At 38.7% G+C, this 26,620-nt stretch overlaps 2 gene segments (V, D, J or C); both read right to left on the reverse strand.

Moving 5' to 3' along the window:
* Nucleotides 1–2,872: 2,872 nt before the first annotated feature.
* On the reverse strand, nt 2,873–3,396 carry LOC691946 (Ig heavy chain V region 108A-like). The segment is given in 2 exon segments: nt 2,873–3,201; nt 3,285–3,396. Coding segments are annotated over 2 exon segments (375 nt in total).
* Nucleotides 3,397–12,184: 8,788 nt separating this feature from the next.
* On the reverse strand, nt 12,185–12,671 carry LOC299469 (Ig heavy chain V region 108A-like). The segment is given in 2 exon segments: nt 12,185–12,513; nt 12,595–12,671. Coding segments are annotated over 2 exon segments (387 nt in total).
* Between the last annotated feature and the right edge of the window lie 13,949 nt (nt 12,672–26,620).

A 26,620-nucleotide genomic window follows, 5' to 3' on the forward strand; every position in this document is an offset into this window, starting at 1 on the left:
CAGTCATGTAGGGCAATACCTCAAGACCCTCCTCCACAGGTGAGAATGTGAACACAGGTTACATAGGCCCAAAACAGATCAGTCACACAGGACAACACCCCAAAGTCCTCCTCTACAAGTCAGGATTTGGCCACAGGTTACATAGGCTCAAGACAACACCTTAGTCACCTCCTCCACAGGCGAAGATGTGACTACAGGTCTTGTAGGCTCTAACAGATCAGTCATAGAAAGAGAACCATGCCTCCAAATATGTATATGAGGTCTTCCCAAGCTCTCAGGCTAAACAAATAGGAAGTACCTGCTGTCAGACACTGACCCACCCAAAAACCTGTATTTAATATCCTGTTCAGAATAAAGGTGTGCAGAAACTATTCCACCATCTGAGAGCTTCTGTCACAAAAGCTGTAACACTGCCATTTGCCAAAGACATTCACTTCAGAAAGAAATCTGCTATCCAAGAAATGATCCCCTCCCCAAGCTTTGCTGCACCCCTTGCCAGCTAATCAGTCCCCTGCTGGCTCAGCCCCAGCAACCAAAGCAGCAGGCAGCAGCTAAAAGGAGCAGCTAAAACTGGGGCAGTAGAAGCTGCTCCGCCTCTGCCTGCGTTCTCTCCCCTTGCCCTAACCCATGCACCCAATCAGGTGAAAGATCTCAGTGGGAGAGCCCCAGGTGCCAGAGCCCTACACATCTGTTCCTCAAGTTCTGCACAGCTAATTTATTCAGAAGTTTTTCTTTCACTGACACATGCAACAAGTAATTGTCATTAGTAATGGTGACATTGACATGAAGATTGAAGAGGGCATCAGGGCCTGGTGCTCACAGAGAAGCACAGTTTTATGGGTTTACCTCACCTGGATTTGTGGTTCAATTCCATTTATCAACGTTTCTTATTTTTATTTTACTCCAATCTCCCTCTGTTTTCATTACAAGAATTTTAGTCACATAGGGGTGGTTCTTCAAGGAAGGAGGAAAAAAAATCAAATATCTACTCCATTCAGAAAGCTGAGAATAGAGTTTTTGAACAAACTGGTGAATTTTTTTTTTTTGCTATTTGTGGAAACAGAATTTATTCTAATTACCCAGAATGATTATCCCAGATTCCTCCATCATTAGACTCTTACCCATCCTAAGGGAGGTGTCATATATACTTTATGGCCTGCTGAGATGCATGCTATTGATCAGAGACCACACTAGGCTGCAGGCTGTAGCAATAGAACTACACGCATAGTCACAAGAATTTCATAAAAAGTTTCTATATGGCCACACCTTATCCTTTACTGTTCAACTGGATTTGGAATGATTATGCAAATTGGTGTTGCCTGGAGACACTTTTTCAAATTCTCTTATTATGTTGAAATACACCTACAATGAACAGTCCATGCTCAGATCCCTCAAAGTCCAATCCAGGTTGATAAGGAATCAGCACCACATCCTCATTCTTATCTTCACATGGATTGTTTCCCTCTATGACACCTACAGGGATGACCTCAAGAAATAAAAGCTTTCATAGGAGAAATTATTCTGTGCTCTTAGAGATTAATAATAGAAAACTTCAAACTTAAAATTCATACAAACACACACACACACACACACACACACACACATAAACAGAGGGGGGAGGAGGGATGTAGGGAAGAAGGAGGAGGGAAGACTGAGAGACACTAAAATCCAAATATTTTACTTACATATTTCTTTATACCTAAACATTATGGTTTTTACATGTGCTTCATGGTAAGTCCTTTCAGTCCTGCCTTTTCAGTATGGTTTAAAGATTTAAACAAAGACATGAGACTTTTGAGCATATGGGAAATTTACACAGCAGATATCTATCAGAAAGTTTTCTTTATTAATACTTTACAATTCTTTTTCTTAAAACTTATTGAAAATAGATTGTTTTCGTGCAGTATATTCTGATTACTGGTTTACATTCCCCAATACCTTCTCAATCTTCTCCCAGGTCTATTCTGTTTCTAAAATTAGAAAACATACAGAATCAAAATGTGATAAAAAGGAAATGCAAACAAATGGAAATAGGACAAAACAAACAGAAGAAAATATTACCAAAATAAAGCACAGCAAACCTATGTGGATAGAGACATACACAATTTCACAAATACTGCATTGAACAAAGCTGGGCAACAAGTATGCAATGGATTCTGAGAGTTGATGATGTATCAGTATAGGTCCATGTTCTATAGATGGTAGTGAATGTAGGGATGACTTCTGAGACTGGGAATGAGGTGAATATGAGATCAAACATTTATGTATAATCAAGAACTTACCTCAGTTAACAGGTACATACATTGTGTTGATAAAGGAGTTCAATGAAAAGTTATTTAATGATATTTTGAGCAATGTACAGGAATTAAATTTGCATGCCTGTGAATTCTGATAAATATCCCTCACATTCTAAGAGACTGGAATTTCTGCTGGAACACACAGCAAGAAATAACAACACACGTGAGATCACTGAGACTGTGAAAGAGGGTTTGCTTGTCTATGTTAAATTTTATGGGTCAAATTTTTATTATACATTATTTTTAACAATTGCAAATCCTGGTCTCTCAGGCTCCAGTGATATTTTTAACATGCATCACCACACTTTTCACTTTTTATTGTTTTATTGAGTAGGAAACATGCCAATATAAGTGGTAACTGGTGAAGTGATTCACAAGGTATGGTGAGTTGTAGGGTTATCCAAGCAGCATTATAAAGATGATTCATTATAAAGATAACAAGGGCACTATAGGACTATGAGGAGGAGACAATAAATGGACATTCAACATTACTGTCCCTGAGCATGTCTAAAGATTAGTCTTTTATCTCATCTCAGTCCCATGGAACCTTGCTGCTCCTTCAGTTTTTGACACATTCAGGATGTGGTTAGAACACTGTGTCTTGCACAGTAATAGACTGCAGAGTCCTCAGATGTCAATCTGCTGAGTTCCATGTAGGCTGTGTTGGAGGATTTGTCTGCAGTCAGTGTTGCCTTGCCCTTAAACTTCTGATTATAGCTAGTAGTATCAATTAGAGGAATAATAGTTCCAATCCATTCCAGGCCCTGTCCAGGGCTCTGCTTTACCCAGTACATAGCATAGTTGGTGAAAGTGTACCCAGAAGCCTTGCAAGAAATCTTCACTGAAGCCCCAGGCCTCACCAACTCATCTCCAGACTGCTGCAGCTTTACCTCAGAGTAGACACCTGTTCAGAGAAAGGCAGAGTGGAAATCATTGTCACCTCAGACCCTGTCTCTTCTTCAAATTTGGAAATTGTGAGCCCCTTACCAGCAGTTATGGACAGGAGAAAGGGAAAGACCCAGTTCCATTCCATGGTTAGAGTCAGGGTGTTCAGGGATTGTGGAGAGGACACTGATCACAGGTTGTTTTTAGTGTGTCTTCCCTGTATTTACTGCTGTAGACTCAGGTAATTTGCATATTAATAAGCAGGAGATATTTTACATAATAACCTAGTCCAGCTGGAGAAGAATGGGAGGAGAGGGAGTTAAAAGGCACATGGGTCAGGCCACAGGATGCTCAGGTACAAGTCCTAATCCTCTCTGAGTAAATGCATCCCATACACTTCCACTCTGAGCAGATGTTGTGGATATAACTCTAGGGTCTAAACTCTCCAAAGATTTTGGCCATGATTCTGTTGCTTCACTGTGGCAAAATATCATCAGATTACTCTATAGATGGTTTTGGGATGATGATGAAAATGATGGAAAACTCTGAAAATGGCTATATTTTTAGAATTTATTGCCTTCTTTCAGATATATGAAATTAATATTTACCTTTCCAACAGGTTATATATTTCAAAACTCACTACAATGACTGAAAGTAAACGTACTATGCATATACACATAGAGTCATCACTAGTAAATATTGAATCTCTAGAAATCTTCTGCCACAAAAGTGAATATATTTTCCCATCAGTTATCAAATGTCAAAAGATATTCAGCTTAGTGTGTACCCTCAAGGTTTTCTTCACAACCATGTTGTAATGTTTTGTTTTTTTAATATGTTATATTACTTTGTGATGAGAAGAGGGTATACATGCACCAAAGTGGATTTACTCACCTGAGGGGACTAATTTGCCAAATCATTCCCAAGAGATTTACTTGATATTGGCAAGCTTACCAGAAGATATCTTTACTTGCTCAGCCATTTCAAGATCTACAATGTGGTAATTTTCACTGGTATGATTTTGTGTGTGTGTGTGTGTGTGTGTGTGTGTGTGTGTGTGTGTGTGTGTGTGTTGTGCTGGTAAATATACCACCTGAGAGTTTGTTTTTCAGTAAGAATAGTCCACTCCCTAAACATAGAATTTCATGGTAGAGTTTCTGTGAAGTGTTTCACAAAGAATCTTGATGGTATTCTAGCATGGAGACAACTCATGTCAATCACAGCAGGCCAGATCAGTTAATATACTTAAGAACGGAAACCACAGTGGAGACATTGTCCCCTCCACACCCTCCTCATCTCTCTAAAGGGATTATTGGCCTCATTGCTCCCCCTGCTGTTCATGAAAACCCACACAGGTAGGTTTGTCATGATTTACATGGAAGTTGCAGTCTGGCTTCAGAAATAATTTATCCCTGTATCTTCAGTGTTCATGGAACTCAGTTGAAGGGAGAAATGGATCCAGATTACATAGGGATAATGACATATACATCAGAGAGTTTACATTGTACCAGTATTACTATAGTATCATTCCCAAAGCCAGGTTCCTCCTTGGTATCATTTGGATCCAGTTCTTGCAGTTCCCATTTCTAAAAAGGTAATGACAGGAGATAAAAGCTTCTTTTCTGTCCTTATTAGACTACACCTGGAGCAGAAAGCCTGTGTTCAGAGTGTAAATCACTCACACTACATTGTATAAATAGACTAAGTAAAATGACTTACACAATAACTGTACACAGGACTGAATATGTTGACATAAATAACTGAAATGCTACACCAGCTCAGGACCTGGCTGACTCTTAAGAGCTGAAAACATTTTGAACAGAGTATTGTAATAAGCCTGTATTAACAAGAGTGGATATTTAGTGAACATTTTGACTAGAGAAAATTAAATTGACCAACCAGCAAAGATTTGAATCCTAGAGATTTGGAATGGGAGTCACTCTACAATTACAGGAGCTCTCAGAGACTGAGGACCAACCAAAGAGTATGCATGGGCATGACCTAGGCCCATAGAACATATATAGAACATATACAGTTCAGTCTTCTTCGGTGTCCCCCAACAACTGGAGTAGGGGCTATGCCTAAAGCTTTTGCCTATCTGTAGAATGTATTCCCAAGACTAGATTGCCTTGTCTGGACTCAGTAGGAGAGGATCCCCAAAACCCTACAGAGAGTAGATGCAGCAGGGTTTGGTGATATCCAATATGGCATCAACCTCTCAGAGGAGAAGAGAGCAGAACAGAAGGAAGGACTGTTTGAGGGATGCCAGGAAGGAGGGGCAACAAATAAGGATATAAAATGAAAGAATGAATTGATGAATAAATGAATTCATGGATAGAAAAATAAATAAATAAATAAATACATAAATACATAAATGAAAAACACTCCTTAGGATCTCCCATTATAACATGGCCAATGAAAAATAAACACCTTGTCAGAAAATAGGTTATTCCATTTTACATTTATAAAAAGGCATTTTCCTGTGTGCTGCATCAGTTTCCTTCCTATCCAGAGAAAGTCCTTCCATTGCTACTTAAAAACAAATCCTCCTTCTCCCTTGTTCCCTTCCCCTTCTTCTTCATTCTTTATCTCCTGACTTTTCCTCTTATCACCTGCCCTTTGCCCATCTTTGGCAAATAAGACTCTTTGTGCTGAAAACTGGGGCTTGGGATGTCCTGGGACTGTACAGCCATTCCATTACCACCACCAGGGTTGTCCTGCAGCTGTTAGAGCAAATTTCTGAAAATATTGACACGCTGAGAATTTCAGGTGTATGTGTTTGCTGTAAGTTCAAAAACCATCATATCAGGAAGGATGACATTCATGCCCTTTCACAAAGACACATGAATACAGGTGCTATAGTTGTCTAGGAAAACTGAAATACAGATAATTTCTCTCCATCATCAATACCAACTCTGCTCTAATCAGCTTTGGGGTTATGTTGGGAAGATTCCTGAATGATGTCCACTCCTGCACCAGGGATAAGGATCCTCTTGCACTTCTGCAGTATCAAAGCCACTGGGTCTGCCTGCCATAAGATTCAGTAGGTTGAAGATCAAGAAGGGGGAAACCTGATCTTGAACCTCAAGGACATAAGTTACCTTATCAGGTACCTTATAAGGTACTTTGAAAACATGTCTCACAGTGCAGTGTGAGTTCTTGATTATTGTTCTAGAACACATGGCACAAACATCAGTACAGCAAAGATTTGTAGACATAGTGTCTGCTGTGACAATACTCACATGAAATTCTATAAAAAAAATTACTTAGAAAACTTATGATGAACAAGATAATGTCACCTTACCATCAACCCCTTGTTGAGTGTTCTGGATTTGGTGTTGATCATTCAGCAATTGGAACTGGAAATTACGGGCTATGCTTCACTGTCAGAGCTGCAGGATCAGGTCATGAATGATTTTGAAAAGCAAATTGATAAATTGCATGTCCTCCTCCTGTATGGTGGGCTCCTTGTTGGAAGCCTAAGAGATCTGTATGCCTAGACAAGATAAAAGAAAAACAAAACAAAACAAAACAAGAAAATAGGAAAGAATTATACCACTCTCACTACTTATACATATATGGGGTCATTTACAATACTGTGATTTTCTTACTGTATACTTTCCTTTTTAATTAAGAATAAACTCTTTGCTCATAAAATACATACTTTTATTATATTTTCCCTACTTTTACTCCTTTCTCTTCCCTCCCACCTCTTCTCCTATCTGGATCCACATACTTCCTGTCTTTTATAAGAATGAAGTTCTAGAAGGTAAAATAAAACTGAGAAAAATGAAATAAAATTAACTAAAAGTAAACACTGAAGTTGGACAAGGTAAATAAACAAAAGGAAAAGTCTCCCAAGGAGGAAGCACAAGATTTAGAGACCCAATTGTTCAAAAACTCAGGAGACCCAGAAAATTACTAAACTGGAAAGTATAACATTTATACAAAGGACTCTTATTAAAATAAATACATAAAAAAATTCCTGAAACAGACACAGGTAAAAGAATGTTTTGATATAGCAAACATGTGAAAGGATCTTTAGACAAGGGATACAACTATGACCACACATACATTGGAAGACAAGCACTGAGCCTTGTTTGGTTTGCTCTACATCATTAGTCTTTTAAGAACAGGCATGTGTTGGTTTTCCTACCATAGCTTTGTTGAGTTCAACTTGTAGTAATGCTGACATGGAGAGAAACTTACCCTGAAGAACTTCTTCAGAGATTCCTGCAACTGCTAACTGCTTCTGCAGCCACAAGCAAGCTGTGTTTTCTTCTGGTTTCTTCATGTTTGAACTAGAGGTGCCTGGGGTCTGCCTCCCTACAGGACTGGTTTGCAACTGCCGAGTTGTTTGGTGTTTGCATAGGACTTCACTGCTGCCAAAAATCAAGCTGCCTGCTTAAGAACTATTACTGAACAGGCCCACTTCTCCCATGTCCTAATAAATCTTCTCTACCATTTTGTTTACATGTTACTGGGAAGTGGGATATCATTTGAGATGCAACAAAGGGAGTGAATAATAAAAATAAAGAAATTTTTAAAAAGAAAATATCTGAGCACTGAAACATTTACTGGTATCCATAGATTTTTATCTAACTTTTGTCAGTTCGGGAAAAGAGAAATGATAAGAGATGAGTCAATACGACGACAGCCAACTGAACCGAAATGACTGGAAACTGTGCACTAAGGATGACCATAAGCACACCAGAAAAAAACCAGCATGTTTTCTCTTTCCATGATGTTCTAGTTTTGGAAAAGTAAGAAGTACACAGGATTTGGGGCCTTTAGCCAGATAGTTTAATTTAAATTACCTTTGTTCTTTAAAAATCCTTAAACAGGGGTTGGGGGTTTAGCTCAGGGGTAGAGCACTTGCCTAGCAAGCACAAGGCCCTGGGTTCAGTCCCCAGCTCTGAAAAAAAAAAAGAAAAAAGAAAAGAAAAAATCCTTAAACAATATATCTAAATACAATTTTCCTGTCCCCAACTCCTCCTAGATCTTCATTCCTTTGCTGCAAAGCCAAAATTATACCTTTCCATTCTCTCCTTAACCAAACACAAACAAAAACATAAAACAAGAATCACTTTCTATCTCTTTGTCTCCCGAACTTACTATTCATCCTATCCCTCTTTACACACACACACACACACACACACACACACACACACACACACACACACAAAATCTCAAAAAACCCCAGAGCAATCAGACAACAAAAGGAGATCAAAGGGATACAGATTGGAAAAGAAGAAGTCAAAATATCACTATTTGCAGATGATATGACAGTATATTTAAGTGATCCCAAAAGTTCCACCAGGAACTACTAAACCTGATAAACACCTTCAGCAAAGTGGCTGGATATAAAATTAACTCAAATAAATCAGTAGCCTTCCTCTACACAAAAGAGAAACAAGCCGAGAAAGAAATTAGGGAAATGACACCCTTAATAGTAGCCCAAATTATATAAAATACCTCGATGTGACTTTAATCAAGCAAATAAAAGATCTATATGATGAGAACTTCAAGCCTCTGAAGAAAGAAATTGAAGAAGATCTCAGAAGATGGAAAGATCTCCCATGCTCACGGATTGGCAGGATTAATATAGTAAAAATGGCCATTTTACCAAAAGCGATCTACAGATTCAATGCAATATCCATCAAAATACCAATCCAATTCTTCAGAGAGTTAGACAGAACAATTTACAAATTCATCTGGAATAACAAAAAACCCAGGATAGCTAAAACTATCCTCAACAATAAAAGGACTTCAGGGGGAATCACTATCCCTGAACTCAAGCAGAATTACAGAGCAAAAGTGATAAAAAAACAAAAAACAAAAAAACTGCACGGTACTGGGACAGAGACAGATAGATAGACCAGTGGAATAGAATTGAAGACCAGAAATGAACCCACACATCTATGGTCACTTGATTTTTGAAAAAGGAGCCAAAACTATCCAATGGAAAAAAGTTATCATTTTCATCAAATGGTGCTGGTTCAACTAGAGGTCAGTATGTAGAAGAATGCACATCGATCCATGCTTATCACCACGTACAAAGCTTTACTCCAAGTGGATCAAGGAACTCCACATCAAACCTCATACACGCAAACTAATAGAAGAAAAAGTGCGGAAGTATCTCGAACACATGAGCACTGGAAAAAATTTCCTGAACCAAACACCAATGGCTTATGCTCTAAGATCAAGAATCAACAAATGGGACCTCATAAAACTGCAAAGCTTCTGTAGGGCAAAAGACACTGTTGTGGGGACAAAACGGCAATGAACAGATTGGGAAAAGATCTTTACCAATCCTACAACAGATACAGGGCTTATATCCTAAATATACAAAGAACTCAAGAAGTTAGACCGCAGGGAGACAAATAACCCTATTAAAAAAATGGGATTCAAAGCTAAATCAAGAATTCACAGCTGAGGATTGCTGAATGGCTGAGAAAAACCTAAGAAATGTTCAATGTCTTTACTAATAAGGGAAATGCAAATCAAAACAACCCTGAGATTTGACCTCACACCAGTGAGAATGGCTAAGATCAAAAACTTAGGTGACAGCAAATGCTGGCGAGCATGTGGAGAAAGAGGAACACTCCTCCATTGTTGGTGGGATTGCAGACTGGTACAACCATTCTGGAAATCAGTCTGGAGGTTCCTCAGAAAACTGGACATTGAACTACCTGAGGAACCAGCTATACCTCTCTTGGGCATATACCCAAAAGATTCCCTAACATAAAACAAAGACACATGCTCCACTATGTTCATCACAGCCTAATTTATAATGGCCAGAAGCTGGAAAGAACCCAGATGCCCTTCAACAGAGGAATGGATACGGAAAATGTGGTACATCAACACAATGGAATATTACTCATCTATCAAAAACAATGACTTTATGAAATTCATAGTTAAATGGAGGGAACTGGAAAATATCATCCTTAGTGAGGTAACCCAATCACAGAAAAACACACATGGTATGCACTCATTGATAAGTGGCTATTAGACCAAATACTTGAATTGCCTAAATGCACAGAACTCATGAAACTCAAGATGGATGATCAAAATGTGAATGTTTCACTCCTTCTTTATAAGACAAAGAAGAATACCCTTGGCAGGGAATAGGGAGGCAAAGATTAAAACAGAGGCAGAAGGAACACCCATTCAGAGCCTGTCCCACATGTACCCCATACATATACAGCCACCCAATTAGGCAAGATGGATGAAGCAAAGAAGTGAAGGCTGACAGGAACCGGATGTAGATCTCTCCTGAGAGACACACTGAGAATACAGCAAATACATAGGCGAATGCCAGCAGCAAACTACTGAACTGAGAATGGGACCCCTGTTGAAGGAATCAGAGAAAGGGCTGGAAGAGCTTGAAGGGTCTCAAGACCCCATATGAACAACAATGCCAAGCAACCAGAGCTTCCAGGGACTAAGCCACTACCCAAAGACTATACATGGACTGACCCTGGGCTCCAACCTCATAGGTAGCAATGAATATCCTAGTAAGAGTACCAGTTGAAGGTGAAGCCCTTCGTCCTGCCAAGACTGAACCCCCAGTGAATGTGATTGTTGGGGGGAGGGTGGTAAGGGGGGAGGATGGGGAGGGGAAGCCCATATAGAAGGGGAAGGGGATGTTGCCTGGAAACCGGGAAGGGGAATAACAATCAAAATGTAAATAAGAAATACTCAAGTTAATAAAGATAAAAAATGAAATACAGGACAACACAGGTAGGCAAGTTGAAGCCCTTAAAGAGGAAACACAAAAATGCTTTAAAGAATTACAGGAAAGCACAACAAAACATCATTGGACTCAATTACCCAATATAAATACATAGATTAACAGACTAAATACAGAAAGAGGACCCAGCATTTTGCTGCATGCAGCAAACATACCTCAGTGACAAAAACAGACACTACCTCAGAGTTAAAAGATGGAAATTTTTTTCCAAGCAAATGGTCCCAAGAAACAAGCTAGAGTATCCATTCTAATATCAAATATAATCGATTTTCAACCAAAATGTATCATATTCGGCAAAAAATCCATCAAGATGAACTGTCAATCCTGAATATCTATGCTCCAAATGCACGGCAACCTACATTCATGAAAGAAACCTTACTAAAGCTCATAGCACACATTGCAACTCACACAATGATAGTGGGAGATTTCAACACCCCACTTTCACCAATGAACAGATCATGAAAAAGAAACTAAAAAGAGACACAGAGAAACAAATGGAAGTTATGAAATAAATGGATTTAACCAATATTTATAGAATATTTCATCCTAAAACAAAGGAATGTACCTTATTTTCAGCACCACATGGTACCTTCTCCAAAATTGACCATATAATCAGTCACAAAACAGGCCTCAAGTACAGAAAGATAGAAATAAACCCATGGGTTCTATCAGACCATCCCAGATTAAGGTTTATCTTCAATAACAACAAAGACAACAGAAAGCCCACATATACATGGACATTGAACAATGCTATACACATAGATAACTTGATCAAGGAAGAAATAAAGAAAGAAATTAAAGACGTTTTACAATTTAATGAAAATGAAACACAGCATACCCAAACTTATGGGACGCAATGATAGCAGTGCTAAGAAGAAAACTCATAGCTTTGAGTGCCTCCAAATAGAAACTGTACAGAGCACACCTTAGCTCCTTGACAGCACACATAAAAGCTCTAGAACAAAAAGAAACTAATACATTGTATGTTTCCCTTTTTTGTTGTTTTGTTGAATAAGAAATAGGTCAATGGAGCTCGTCACTGGTGAAGACAATGACAAGGCATTGTGTACTATGGGTTCATCCTAAATCAGCATTGCAATTTTCCTAGAAGCAACAAAGGCAATATAAGATTGTGAGGAAGAAATAAATGGACATTCAAAATTACTATTTTTGAGCAAGTCTAAAGGTTATTCTTTCAGTCATCTCAGGCCCAGCACAGCTTCCTGTTCCTTCAGAGTTTTTGACACACTCAGCATGTGGTTACAATGCTGTGTCTTGCACAGTAATAGACCGCAGTGTCCTCAGGTGTCAGGCTGCCAAGTTGCATGAAGGCTGTGCTGGACGATTTGTCTACAGTCAGTGTGACCTTGCCCCTGAACTTCCCATTGTAGTCTGTACCTCCACTTTCCGGATTAATAACTCCAATCCACTCAACGGCCTGTCCAGGCCTCTGCTTTACCCAGTGCATATTGTAGCTGGTGAAGCTGTAGCCAGAAGCCTTGCAGGAAATTTTCACTGAAACCCCAGGCTTCACCAGCTCAGCTCCAGACTGATGCAGCTGGACCTCAGAGTTGACTCCTGTGGAGGAAAAGTCAGAGTGGATGTCAGTGCCATCTCAGACCCTGCTTTCTTTTCATTTCTAAACGATGAGCCCCTTACCTGCAGTAACTGACAAGAAGAAGAGACAGACCCAGCCCCATTCCATGGATAGAGTCATTGTGTTCAGGGACTGTGGAGAGGACACTGATCATATGTTGTTATCAATGTGTGAACACCCCTTTATTTACTGCCACAGACTCAGATAATTTGCATATTCATGGACAGGAGACTTATTACATAAGAACCTAGTGTATCTGGAGAACAACTCTGAAGAGGAAGGACTGAAAGGCACATGGGTCAGGCAGCAGAATGCTCAGGTTCAAATCCTATTCCTCTCTGAGAAAGTGCATCCCAATTACTGTTTATGAACCCGGGACAGATGCTGGACTTGTAACAACAGGAACAAATCTCTCAATCAATTTTTGACCTGTATCTGTTGTTCCATTCTGAGATATGTTAACACATTGATTTACAGACAACGCTCTATGGATGATGATGATGATGATGATGATGATGATGATGACGACGACGACGACGACGACGACCATGACGAGAATGATGATGATGATGATAGTGGTGGTGATAGTAGTGGTGGTTGTGGTGATGATATGGAGATGATGATGATGCTGATGATTGTGGTAATGACTGTGGTGATGATAAAGATGATGAAGATGATTATAATAATGGAAAATTCCAATATCAAATAATTTTTATAGCTTTATTGTCTACTTTCTCATAAATGCAATGAATATTTGCCTTTCCAACAGACTGTATGCTTCAAAATTTAATAAAATGACTAAATGTGCTTCAAAAGTGTGTACTTATCAATGATTATTTCAGGAGGATTCTCAATAACTAAATTATAGCAAAAAGCTATAGTTGGGTCAAGAAATGATTTTGTCAGTAAGACAGTATTTTATATATATATATATATATATATATATATATATATATATATATATATTTGTACACACACACACGACAGAATTTTTTTACCATAAATAAATAAGAAATTAACATTGCTTTTGGAAAAATGAGTGTAATCAGAGATAACTGTATTGATGAAGAAAGTCTCAAAATCAGGGCAATAAATGAGACACTCATTAGCAGCTCCTGCAAATTTCATAATAATATACAACTATTCATGCAAATACATGATATTGTATCTGTGAAATTCTCTAGTACAATAAAGGCAAAATAGGAGGGACAAAGGTATCATCAGAAATATGCAGTGTACAAAATACACATATAAAAATTTGTATATAATTATTTCTGTATTTTATAAGCATTTCTATTCTTTGAAATTTTCAATCATGAATGAAATATGCTATAATCTACCATCACTCTCAGAACTCACACAACAATCTATCACTACTAGGTCCCTATAGTTCCCTTTGGGCTCTTCCAATAAGTCCGTTTCCCAATATCCTACTTCCTCTGTTTCATTACCTAAGAACACAGTGATTTTAATTAGTGCTACCTATATACACATTGATAGGATTATCACTAGTAAAGTGTAAACCTCCAGAAATCTTCCCGCAAAAAAGTTAATATATTTTGCCCATCAGTCATCAAATTTCAAAAGATCTTCAGCCTGATATGGGTCCTCAAGTATTCCTCCCCATACGTGTTGTATTTCTTAATTGTTACATTACTTTTAGTGGTGAGTTCAGGGTATATATGCACCAAGGTGGATATATTAAACTCAGAGGGTGACTTAAGTCATTCAGTTCTAAGGCATTTACCTGATATTGTTAAGCATGCCAGTAGACATCTTTACCTGCTCAGTCATTTCAAAATCTCTCATGTAATAATATTCCCTGGTTTAATTAGTGTGTCTTATGTAGGTAAGCATAGCTACTAAGAGTTCACGAGTGCACTAAGAACAATGAAATCCCTGGAGAAAGAATTCAATCTCCTTTGATCCCATTCTTACATCTGTTCTTTTCCCTGTTTTATGATGGCCCTTGATTTCTGGGTGAGAGATTGATACCATTACTTATCTGTGGCTGAGTTCTCTGTCAATCTCAACAGTCTGAACACTCATGAATGTATGTATCAATCTTTACACACAGCAAATATGATCTTCTGTGATCAAGGCTCACACAATATACTGGGTATAAACATAAATATTTATAAGGCAGCATGAAAACATAACTATTAGCAATATGACCAAGATCTATTAGAACCTTTATCAATTTTAACATGGACTTTTGACCACACTTACCTAGGATAAAGTCTTGCCTATGAAAATTCACAAATAAATAAATAAATAAATAAATAAATAAATAACATGTTGTTTTGTCCAAGCTACAATGCTACAAACATATTCTCAAAGGACTCTATACCTTATTGTAGTCATTTACACATACAACTTTATTAACAGCATGTAATTCATGCTCTATAAATAGTATAAAGAGGAAGGAATAATCCCAGGTTTCCAAGAAAGCATAAATACTGTATGAAAAATTGTTACATGTAGAAAAATAAATATGACTCAGTGGTAAAGCAAATTATGTAACCTGTAAGTGTCTGCCTGGAACTGGAAAACATATACACTATACATTACCCATGTCCATAAAGCAAGTGATTCATGTTTTCATTCATATGTTGTCCAAGATTTGAATATTTTGTTTGATATATTGAATTGAACAAGCAGAGAAACTAGTATTGGGACAGTACTTACAAGCATGATATAGTAAAATAGAGATAAAAATAGAGAAAATATTTTTAAGACTGAGAAGATTATAAGAGCGAGAGATGTTGGATGACTCCAAGGAAGGAGTGTCTTCCAGTCACAATTGGATGGATGCACATACGAATTCACAGAAAATTTGGCTATAGGCACAGTGTCTGATTCAAGTTATCCTAGATAAAATCCCCAAGTTGGGAGATGGAAATTGACATACACTCTCACTGCTAGCCAGGAAGTTCTGCAATTGACACTCACACGCAAAGAAAAAATTAGTTTCCTCCAATGAAGTTCATAAGGGATGCTAAGCACAAGTAATTGTGGAAGACATGATTAGCAGTTGGTAGTCAACAAGAAACTGAACTCGGTGTCATTGTTTTTGCAGACATTTACTTTTAGTTTTTGAAATTTATGTAGCTACTATTATAATTTATTCAATTAGTTACATTTACACATAGACAATTTAAAGGCTATAGTAAAGTCTTAAGGAGGATATGGTTATACTATCTTCGCTTTCCTGAAAATTTCCAGATTTGTTAACAATCAGACTGCCATGCTACAGAGGACAATGCCATGTCTTTCTACCAGTCAGTCACTACGATTTGTCACATTTACACAGAATCACCTCATCTGCACCACCATAATGGAACAGAGCATCACTAGTGATTCACAAGACATGAATGGAGCATAAATATCCACTACCATATGTAATGGTACTGAAAAAGGACTTTAAATATCTAGTGAAACTTTATTGTCATGACTGAAGAGATGGCTCAGCAGTGAACAACACTGGCTGCTCTTCAGAGGACCCAGTTTTAATTCCCAGCACCCTTGAGGAAGCTCATAACTGGCTGTAACTCCTGTTTCAAATGCTCTGATAACCTCTTTTAACCTCCAAGTGCATGAGGCACACATGTGGTGCATATATTCACCAATAAATACCTATATAAATCAAAGTTTAAAATTTAAACTGGGAACATGTTTTGGAAACTATCAACTCCAGAACTCCCAGAGACTAAACCGGTACTCAAAGACTACACATGGACAAATGTGGCCCCATCTACATATACAGCAAAGAATGGCCTTGTCAGACACCAAAGGGAAGAGAATCCATTGGTCCTGACAAGTCTGGAGTCCAGTGTAGGGAAATATCAGGAAAGGGAGGTGGAAAGTAGGATGTCTGGAGAGGGGTAACACCCTAAGAGAAGAAAGTGAAACATATGGGATAGGGGATTTATGGATGGGAAACCAGGAAAGGGAATAACATTTGAAACGTAAATTTAAAAATCATATATATATATATGTATACATATATATGTATATATGTATGTATGAATGCATGTGTCTATATAAAATTTTAAATGGCAAAAATTTCCTGAAACTATCAATTTTGAAAGATATCTAAATCTACTTTTTAAATAATAATGTGAAGCTACAATGTTTTTGATACCATTGAATATAAAATTACAAAAAGTTCTCTGAAAGCAGCTCACAAAAAGTCTCTGTCTCTCAAGTGGAAGGCAGAAGTCAAGACTACGTTTCTTTTTTGGCTGAAGACTGGCACCATGGTTTAAAATCACTTTACATCTCCCATGCTCATGGATTGGCAGGATTAATATAGTAAAAATGGCCATTTTACCAAAAGCAATCTACAGATTCAATGCAATCCCCATCAAAATACCAATCCAATTCTTCAAAGAGTTAGACAGAACAATTTGCAAATTCATCTGGAATAACAAAAAACCCAGGATAGCTAAAGCTATCGTCAACGATAAAAGGACTTCAGGGGGAATCACTATCCCTGAACTCAAGCAGTATTACAGAGCAATAGTGATAAAAACTGCATGGTATTGGTACAGAGACAGGCAGATAGACCAATGGAATAGAATTGAAGACCCAGAAATGAACCCACACACCAATGGTCACTTGATTTTTGACAAAGGAGCCAAAAGCATCCAATGGAAAAAAAGATAGCATTTTCAGCAAATGGTGCTGGTTCAACTGGAGGGCAACATGTAGAAGAATGCAGATCGATCCATGCTTATCACCCTGTACAAAGCTTAAGTCCAAGTGGATCAAGGACCTCCACATCAAACCAGACACACTCAAACTAATAGAAGAAAAACTAGGGAAGCATCTGGAACACATGGGCCCTGGAAAAAATTTCCTAAACAAAACACCAATGGCTTACGCTCTAAGATCAAGAATCGACAAATGGGATCTCAAAAAACTGCAAAGCTTCTGTAAGGCAAAGGACACTGTGGTTAGGACAAAACGGCAACCAACAGATTGGGAAAACATCTTTACCAATCCTACAACAGATACAGGGCTTATTTCCAAAATATACAAAGAACTCAAGAAGTTAGACCGCAGGGAAACAAATAACCCTATTAAAAAATGGGGTTCAGAGCTAAACAAAGAATTCACAGCTGAGGAATGCCGAATGGCTGAGAAACACCTAAAGAAATGTTCAACATCTTTAGTCATAAGGGAAATGCAAATCAAAACAACCCTGAGATTTCACCTCACACCAGTGAGAATGGCTAAGATCAAAAACTCAGGTGACAGCAGATGCTGGCGAGGATGTGGAGAAAGAGGAACACTCCTCCATTGTTGGTGGGATTGCATACTGGTACAACCATTCTGGAAATCAGTCTGGAGGATCCTCAGAAAATTGAACATTGAACTGCCTGAGGATCCAGCAATACCTCTCTTGGGTATATACCCAAAAGATGCCCCAACATATAAAAAAGACACGTGCTCCACTATGTTCATCGCAGCCTTATTTATAATAGCCAGAAGCTGGAAAGAACCCAGATGCCCTTCAACAGAGGAATGGATACAGAAAATGTGGTACATCTACACAATGGAATATTACTCAGCTATCAAAAACAACAACTTTATAAAATTCGTAGGCAAATGGTTGGAACTGGAAAATATCATCCTGAGTGAGCTAACCCAAACACAGAAAGACATACATGGTATGCACTCATTGATAAGTAGCTATTAGCCCAAATGCTTGAATTACCCTAGATGCCTAGAACAAATGAAACTCAAGACGTATGATCAAAATGTGAATGCTTCACTCCTTCTTTAAAAGGGGAACAAGAATACCCTTGGCAGGGAAGAGAGAGGCAAAGATTAAAACAGAGACTGAAGGAACACCCATTCAGAGCCTGCCCCACATGTGGCCCATACATATACAGCCACCCAATTAGACAAGATGGATGAAGCAAAGAAGTGCAGACCGACAGGAGCCGGATGTAGATCGCTCCTGAGAGACACAGCCAGAATACAGCAAATACAGAGGCGAATGCCAGCAGCAAACCACTGAACTGAGAATAGGACCCCCGTTGAAGGAATCAGAGAAAGAACTGGAAGAGCTTGAAGGGGCTCGAGACCCCATATGTACAACAATGCCAAGCAACCAGAGCTTCCAGGGACTAAGCCACTACCTAAAGACTATACATGGACTGACCCTGGACTCTGACCTCATAGGTAGCAATGAATATCCTAGTAAGAGCACCAGTAGAAGGGGAAGCCCTGGGTCCTGCTAACACTGAACCTCCAGTGAACTAGACTGGTGGGGGGAGGGCGGCAATGGGGGAGGGTTGGGAGGGGAACACCCATAAGGAAGGGGAGGGGGAGGGGGATGTTTGCCCAGATACCGGGAAAGGGAATAACACTCGAAATGTATATAAGAAATACTCAAGTTAATAAAAAAAAAAGCCAAAAAAAATAAAATAAAATCACTTTACAATTGTGTGTCAATTTTTCCTCTGATTTTGGTACAGAGAAAAACATACTACAGAATTGACAACATTCTTTAGAAGGGAAGCTTGCAGGGACTGTCAAAGTTTTTGAAGACAAATGGGCTCCTGGCCTTGGTGACTTTAAAATTGACTCTATCTTTTCGTTGATGTTGTCTTCTGGATGCTTATCAGAAACTTGCATGTTCTAAGCCAGCCACAAGAGGAGAACAGCAATGAGGAGACCCTGAGGCACTGGTGCTTGTATCTTGATACAGTCATTACTACAGCATGATTCACTGAATGAGCTGACAGTTAAGCAATCTTGAGCATCACTTGAGAGACCACACCGGCAGCATAAGCAGCAGAGATGGTTATTGACATGGGAAATCATGTGCTCAAATCTTGAAGCTGTACCATGTACCCACATCTCTATCAGAATGGGTGGTGCACCTTGTGGAGAAAAGGCACCATCTAAGAGACATGACCTCAGGAACATACCACTATAGTAAAAGGTACTGGGCCGGAAGGTCAGAAGTGACATTTTGGAAAGAATTCTGTGAATGACAGAATCTCTGGGTGGAGCACTGGCTGATTGTTAATATGATGGACATATCTCTGTCAGAATCATGAAGAATAACTTATGTGGGAAACCAAGGAAATGCTGAGTACTCTGAATCACCTGCATTGCCTGGCCATATGGGTCAGGTTCAGACAAAATCTTCTGGTGCAAGTGTGAATATTCACAGCACGTGCAATTACTCATGTTTATGAACTGAGCCAGCATGTGTGAAAACTAGCAATTACAGCTTCCTCTTCCTGGACTGAGGCAAGCTAATTCCTCCCCCCGTACAGTACATCATACAAGCTCTGAGGTTCTGGATTTTGTCGTGCAGTTCACATTGCTCCACAAAGTAAGCAGTGATTGCCCAGGCCAGTGTTTCTGTTCTTCATCCCTTATCACCTTAGTCAAATTGCCAAAAACCAACACATATACAACAGAATGAACTTGCTTATTAAAGAAGTATCTAATATTAGAATCAGCCCTGAAAGTGTATGACAATACTAAATGGAATCATGTATGGGACATTTGGACTCTCTCTCTCTCTCTCTCTCTCTCTCTCTCTCTTTCTCTCTCTCTCCCTCCCCCCCCCCCTCTCTCTCTCTCTCTCTCTCTCTGTGTGTGTGTGTGTGTGTGTGTGTGTGTGTGTGTGTGTGTATAATAATAAAAGACACTATGGATATGGGAGGAAAGGTCACTCTCAGGAGAGTGGAGAGTGAGAAGAGTGGTAATGGTAAGCTTTCAACAATCAATTTTATTAAGATTTATCAACCATGAAAAATGTCTACTATCATAGCCCCTGATGATATGTCCTGGGAAAATGAGCTGTGGACAAGAAAAATCAAAGACAAGACAGAGTTTTGTACCTGTTGGTGTGAAAATGGCCTTTCAGTGTGAGATTGGAGATCGTGGAGATCATGACAGAATAAGATTTTGCTTTTTATGAGGTACTAATAAAAGCCAGAATGTTTCAACAGGCACAAAACTTTTGAAACCAGGCCATTTCCACACTGCTCACTTCCATAAATAACATTCAAAATATGTCATAAAACAGTTTATTCCCCTGGGAGTTAGAGACATGAAAAAATAATAGCATAAGAATGCTAACACATCCATCAACGTTTTGCAGTATTGGGAAACCTATGAAAGTTATAGTCATGTTTTACACCATAAGTTCCAGAGCAGTCCATGAGCTAGGACTATGGCTGGCATAGGCAGTGTGGAGTGGTGAATGGGGGATGTCTACCTACTCTCCCTGAAACTGAAGGGTACACAAGCAGAGTTCTTTACATCCTCAGTGGAATATCCAGACTCTGCAATAGTTGAAATATGCTCTAATGAATCTCTGCAAGTCTATTCTCTCTCTCTCTCTCTCTCTCTCTCTCTCTCTCTCTCTCTCTCTCTCTCTCTCTGACTTGTTTTTAGATTGCTTTGTTTAATTTTTGATTGCTTTTAATCACCTTTTAATTTTCTGCCTATTTTGGTTTTTTCAAAAAGGAAACAAAAGGTGTGTAGTTCAGGGAGTTGGTAGGTAGAAAGGCTCTGGAAAAAGTTGAGGATGAGGGAAAGAGTTATTAAAATATACTGCATGATTTTTTTCAAAAATCATAAGAAGCAATTAAAAAGAAGTGAACATACATTTTTGCCTATTTAAAAAAGAATCTTTATGGAGGTTGAACATAAAGACATCACATGCCAATCACAGCAGGGCAGAGCAGTTAACACACTAACACACTTAAGGGAGGAAACAAAAGAGGACATAGAGTCCCTTCCACACACAACCCCTCTCTCTATGGTGATTCTTGGCCTCATGGTGCCCCCTGCTGTTCCTGAGTTCCCACGCAGTTAGGTTTGTCATGGCTCACCTTAAGTTGCACAGTCTGGCTTATGAAATAACTTCTTCCTTTAACTTCAGTGTTCACAGAGCTCCGTTTAAAGAAAAAGTGGCTCTAGTTTACCTAAGGATGATTTATGCATCAGCGATTTTAAGATGTGCCAATACTACTATAATATCCTCTCAAAGTCAGATTCCTCCTTAGTGGCAGTTCATTCCAGCTCTACTGCTTCCCATTTCTATAAAGGTAAAAACAGGAGATAAGATTCTTTTCCTGTCTTCATCAGCCTACCCCAGGGCAGAGCACCTGTGTTCAGAGGGTAAATGACACACCCTACATTGTGTAATAGACAGAGTAAAAAGACTTACACCATAATTGTACATAGGAGTGAGACTGTTGATATCAATAACAGAAATATTGAAGCAGCTCAAGACCTGTCTGACCCTTAGAACATAGTGCTGAAATATGCCTACATTAAATGAATGGATAGTTAGAAAAACTTCTACTTGGGGAAAACATAAAAGACCTATGAGATAAAAGGTCTGGGTCTTACAGATCTGCAATGAGACCCACTATATCATTGCAGGGTCTTTCTGGGACTGTGACACCAAAGAGTATACATGGGCTAGGCCAAGGTGCCCAGCAAATGGGTAGCTCAATCTACATTTAGGTCCCCCAATAACAGGAGTGGAATGTGCCCCTAACGGTGCTACCTCTCTTGTAATTCATTCCCTTTTCTGGATTTCTTTGTCTGACCTCAGTGGGATATGATGCCCCTAACACAGCAGAGATTTGATGAACCAGGGTTGTAGGATATCCACCTAGAATAGAAGGAATAGAAGGAGGGACTTGTATTGTGTGTTCAGAGGAGAGGGCAGCTTTTTAGATGAGTTACTGGTATAAGTGTATGGTTATGTAAATAAAAATCATTTTATTGCTATGCTGCCATATCAGAACAATGGCACATGATTTTTCCTTAGGCCCATGGCCTATCCAATTTCAGTTTATTGGCAATTCTAGCAGCGTTAGCCATGTAGCTTTGTATCCTTAACCCTAACCACCCTAACACTAATTTCATAGTCCTTAAATTCTGTCAAAGCACAAATATTCAATCCCACATTTCTGTACCCTTTGTGTCAGTATAACCTAGAGGCAACTAACTATTGGACATGATGAAGTTTATAGCTAGATTGATGATTATCTTTCTCATCTGATACCTACAATGTATGTCCAGTTCTATGTACACAAATCGGTAGGAGTGAAGCTTCTTCTACTTGACACGGGCTCAACTTTTCTGTATTCAATAAGATATATGTATTGTCTTAAACCATAAGGTGTTAAAATTACTTTGTGGATAGAAACCAATAATCTTCAGTACAGCCTGAGTTATTTGGGAGTATCTATGGACACTCTTTGATCAATGATTCAATTTGGGAATACTCATTCAGTAATTCCCATCTTCACCATATGCACCACTTTATTGAAGATAAACATTACAATAATTTGGAATCTTCAGCTGTGAGAATTTGAAGCCTAAGACTGAATGTAATCATAGCTCTGAACGACATGATATAGGCACCAAATATCCTTCAACCTTATAAAACAAGACACAGACAGAATCATTTATGAACATCTTAGTAAGAAATTAGGGTGAAAAACAGGAATAAAAAGCTATTAAAATAAGAGCAAAAAGGAAACCACAGAGGCCAGCAGGAAAGCGATGGAGCTACCCTCTTATGATATAATAGGAAGGAACAGAGCTGAGAAGTAGGCTGAAATACTGTACAGCTGAAAACTGAGGCTGTGTCAGTGTGCTCTCCGAGCACAGTAGTATGTGGCAGTATCTGCAATGTCCACACTGGTGATCTTGAGGAATGCTCAGGTGTTGGAGGTGTCCTTGGAGATTGTGATCCGGCTCTTCAGAGATGGGTTGTACTTATCACCATCCAAATCAATGGCTGCCAGTCACTCGAGACTCTTCCCTGGAGGCTGACGAATCCAGCTCACAACCATACCAGAAGTGCTCAGTGAAAACCTAGAGAAAGAGCAAGTCAGACTGAGGGTCTGGGAGGGCTGCAATATCCCAGAGCAGATTCTTTCAAAGTAACCTGAGACAGGATATCTGTGAAGAAAGAGAGGGGAGAAAGTAAGATTGGAACAGGTGATGATTGAAAAGTTCATCCCTTAGGAAGCCTTGGCACTCATATGAGGGGACAATCAGCAGCAGGAATTAGGAAGTAAGCCTGACCATGCCTTCACATCAGTGAGTACAGAGACCCAGCTTGGGCTTTTCAACCCAAGGTTGGGTGGATCCAGGAAAGATTTGCATTCCCTCTCCAGGTGCTGACTCTGCTGGTGTACTTAACTTTTAGGACTCAAGAGGTATCAGTCTATGATGCGAGATGCAGGATCCCTCATGAGAGTTCATTTGGCTTCCCATAGAAAGTAGATAACACAGAAGACCAGGTTCCTCAGTAGACAACACTTCTGATGTGTGATGTTGGGGTGCATTAGAATTGATAGAGACCATCACTCTGACATACAGGGTCATGACTCTGTTCACTCATCTATGAATCTTTTCCCGGTGTTTCTTCATGGCAGACAGATGAAAAGCTCAAAGGCAACAAACATTTTACTCCTACCTTGATTACAGTTTGTTTCTAGGTCCTGTGTAGTCTTATCACTATTTATTTTCCACTAAATTGGTACAGTAAGTATAAAATTCTTACATACTATAAGACTATATGCCATCTCAATTATGAATACTATAATTCCATAAAAGAGAGTGATTTCACCGACTTTACTGATATGTCCATTTCCTGGCTCACATATTTGAAATTGCTATTTATTCAACAATCATCAGCTTCATCTTCATATTTACCTGTATTTGTGACAACTTTAAAATCAACAGCAGAAATCATAAACTCTAAGCATGGAGAAGTTTATTCAACTCTCTTAGATGCTGATGATCTTGGAAGAAGGCACAGTGGGGAGTGGATGCTGAAAGGCACAGCAGGCAAGGTTAGGGCATTTTTTTCTTGCATTCAGAAATGTTCAAATACAATGCACTCTTCTTTGTTCATTGTGTCAGCATTGATGGTTTAGAACTTAAAGAGAATAAGACTTGCCTGAATTTGGTCAACTTTATGCAGTGGCTTGTTAGCATGAGTGTGACTGAATATATGGAAAAAATCTTAAGTGTATGACTGATTGCATTAAAGAAATCTACACCCAAAACAATCACATTCATTTTATGAGCAAAGCATCTTATTATTTTGAAACGTTTGAAAATTTAAAATATCAAGGTATGTCCAAACCGTAAAATAAGATCTCAGCACAAAGGTGCAGCGACACAAGAAAGAGAAACCAATCCCTGAATGTTGAGTGCCATCTGCAGCCCTGAACCTTCAAGGGTAGAATGGGCAATAAGGCCTGCACTAATGCTTACGTCCTTTTTCCAGGGGGTTGTCAATGTTAAAATTACTGTTTATATATGAATATATTACATATCTTGAAAAAGAATTTCTGAAATTGTCTCCATGACATGTACCATCATATACATCCTCATCAGGCAGGAGAAAGTGTTTAAAAGAAGCCAAAGACCCTGGAATGGATGACACAAAGGCTAAGTTGCCAAATTTCGATGGAGGGACCAGAGAGCCAAACGCTGGTTCCTGAATATTGAAAAGCCATACTATAGACTCTTCAGAAGACTGAATATCATGCCTAAGAACGCAGATGTTGCATTTCAGATGCTTTGTCCATAGAGGGCATAAAAGTATATTATTATCTTAAGTTTGTGATATGAACTGCAATGGATGAACAAATTTTTCCTAAGGTTTTCCAATGTGTCTGAAGTAATTCCAAGTCCAATCCATAAATGTACAGACAGAGATGTAGACAACATGCTACAAAAGTTAAAATATATAAATGTAATCCAAAAAGATTTCATATAAATTTATATATGAACCACTCTGCCACGTAGGGCTCAAAAATTAGAATTTATTATTATAAATGTGGATCACATTAACTCATACACTTAGATTATTTCACTGATAAACTTTACAGCTGTCAAAATCCCTGGACTCAGGTATACTCAGCCAGAGAGCACATTTTCATCTCAACTAGAGTGTTTATATATTTCTAATCAATGCTGTAATCATTGCTGATTTTCCATGTTCAACACAAGGACATGTGAGGAGAAAAGCACTGCAGACTGCACATGTATTAGCTAAGGTAGAACTACCAATCCATCCTTCAGAAACTCTCAACCACTTGAATTGAAAATGACCACACTATCATGCCATTCATTTGAGAAGGGCATATTGTATGTTGATGGTATGAGTAATAGGATTCCAAATATGTATAGTAGAGCAGCAACCAGACATTCCTTATAATGATGCCTAAAGTATACTACCAGAGGCAGGATCAAATCTCATGCAGAGCAAATGGCTTTCAGCCAGCTGAGAGAAAGTCAATCTATCACAAATTATTAGGAAACTCAGGTATATTCCCAGTGGGCTGGAATTCTAAAATTCTAATGGTGCACAAGTACTTAATGACAAGCTAATAAAACATTCTAAGAGTAAATCTGAAGAGTAGGATAGTTACAGTGCACACACCTGGAATATCAAATCAGATTTAAGGACTCTCATCCCTTAAACACAAGACAGGAGAGTGAAAAAGCTGGTGTCAGGAGTGCTGTGAACATAGCAAGGTGTCCTCAGCATCCACATATTGTAAAGAACATTGTCTTTATTCATGTGTAATTGGTATTAATATGGTATACCTGTCACCTCTTCACTACCTTAGAGTCCTTTTTCCCCAAGTCACAAAAAGTATATATTAGGACTTAATATTCCTAATTTTTAAAATCATTTTAGGAAGAATGTACAGTAAAGTAAGTGTTGAAAATAAAAGTGTAAGAAAGGTCAGAATGAAAATATGCATGGCTTCTCCCACTCTCCTTCAGCTGAGCTGAGGGCATCACATGGCAGCGGGACCAGATCCCCTACACTTTCCCAGCAGAGCTGCATGGGTTTAACATTGTGGATGGAACATCAAGGACTGTATTCCCAAGTCACATTCTATCATATTTTCCAGCCGCGAAACTCCTGCCAGTCAAAAAAATGACAGATTTACAGATGCAGTTAATGGTGATGATGATGTCTGAACAAAAATGTTTAAATATTTCTATCATTTTTTCATTTGTATATGTAATTGGTTTTTGCCCTTCATATACGGTTAG

Source organism: Rattus norvegicus, chromosome 6 (assembly GCF_036323735.1).
Source record: "Rattus norvegicus strain BN/NHsdMcwi chromosome 6, GRCr8, whole genome shotgun sequence".
NCBI classification, from domain to species: Eukaryota; Metazoa; Chordata; class Mammalia; order Rodentia; family Muridae; genus Rattus; species Rattus norvegicus.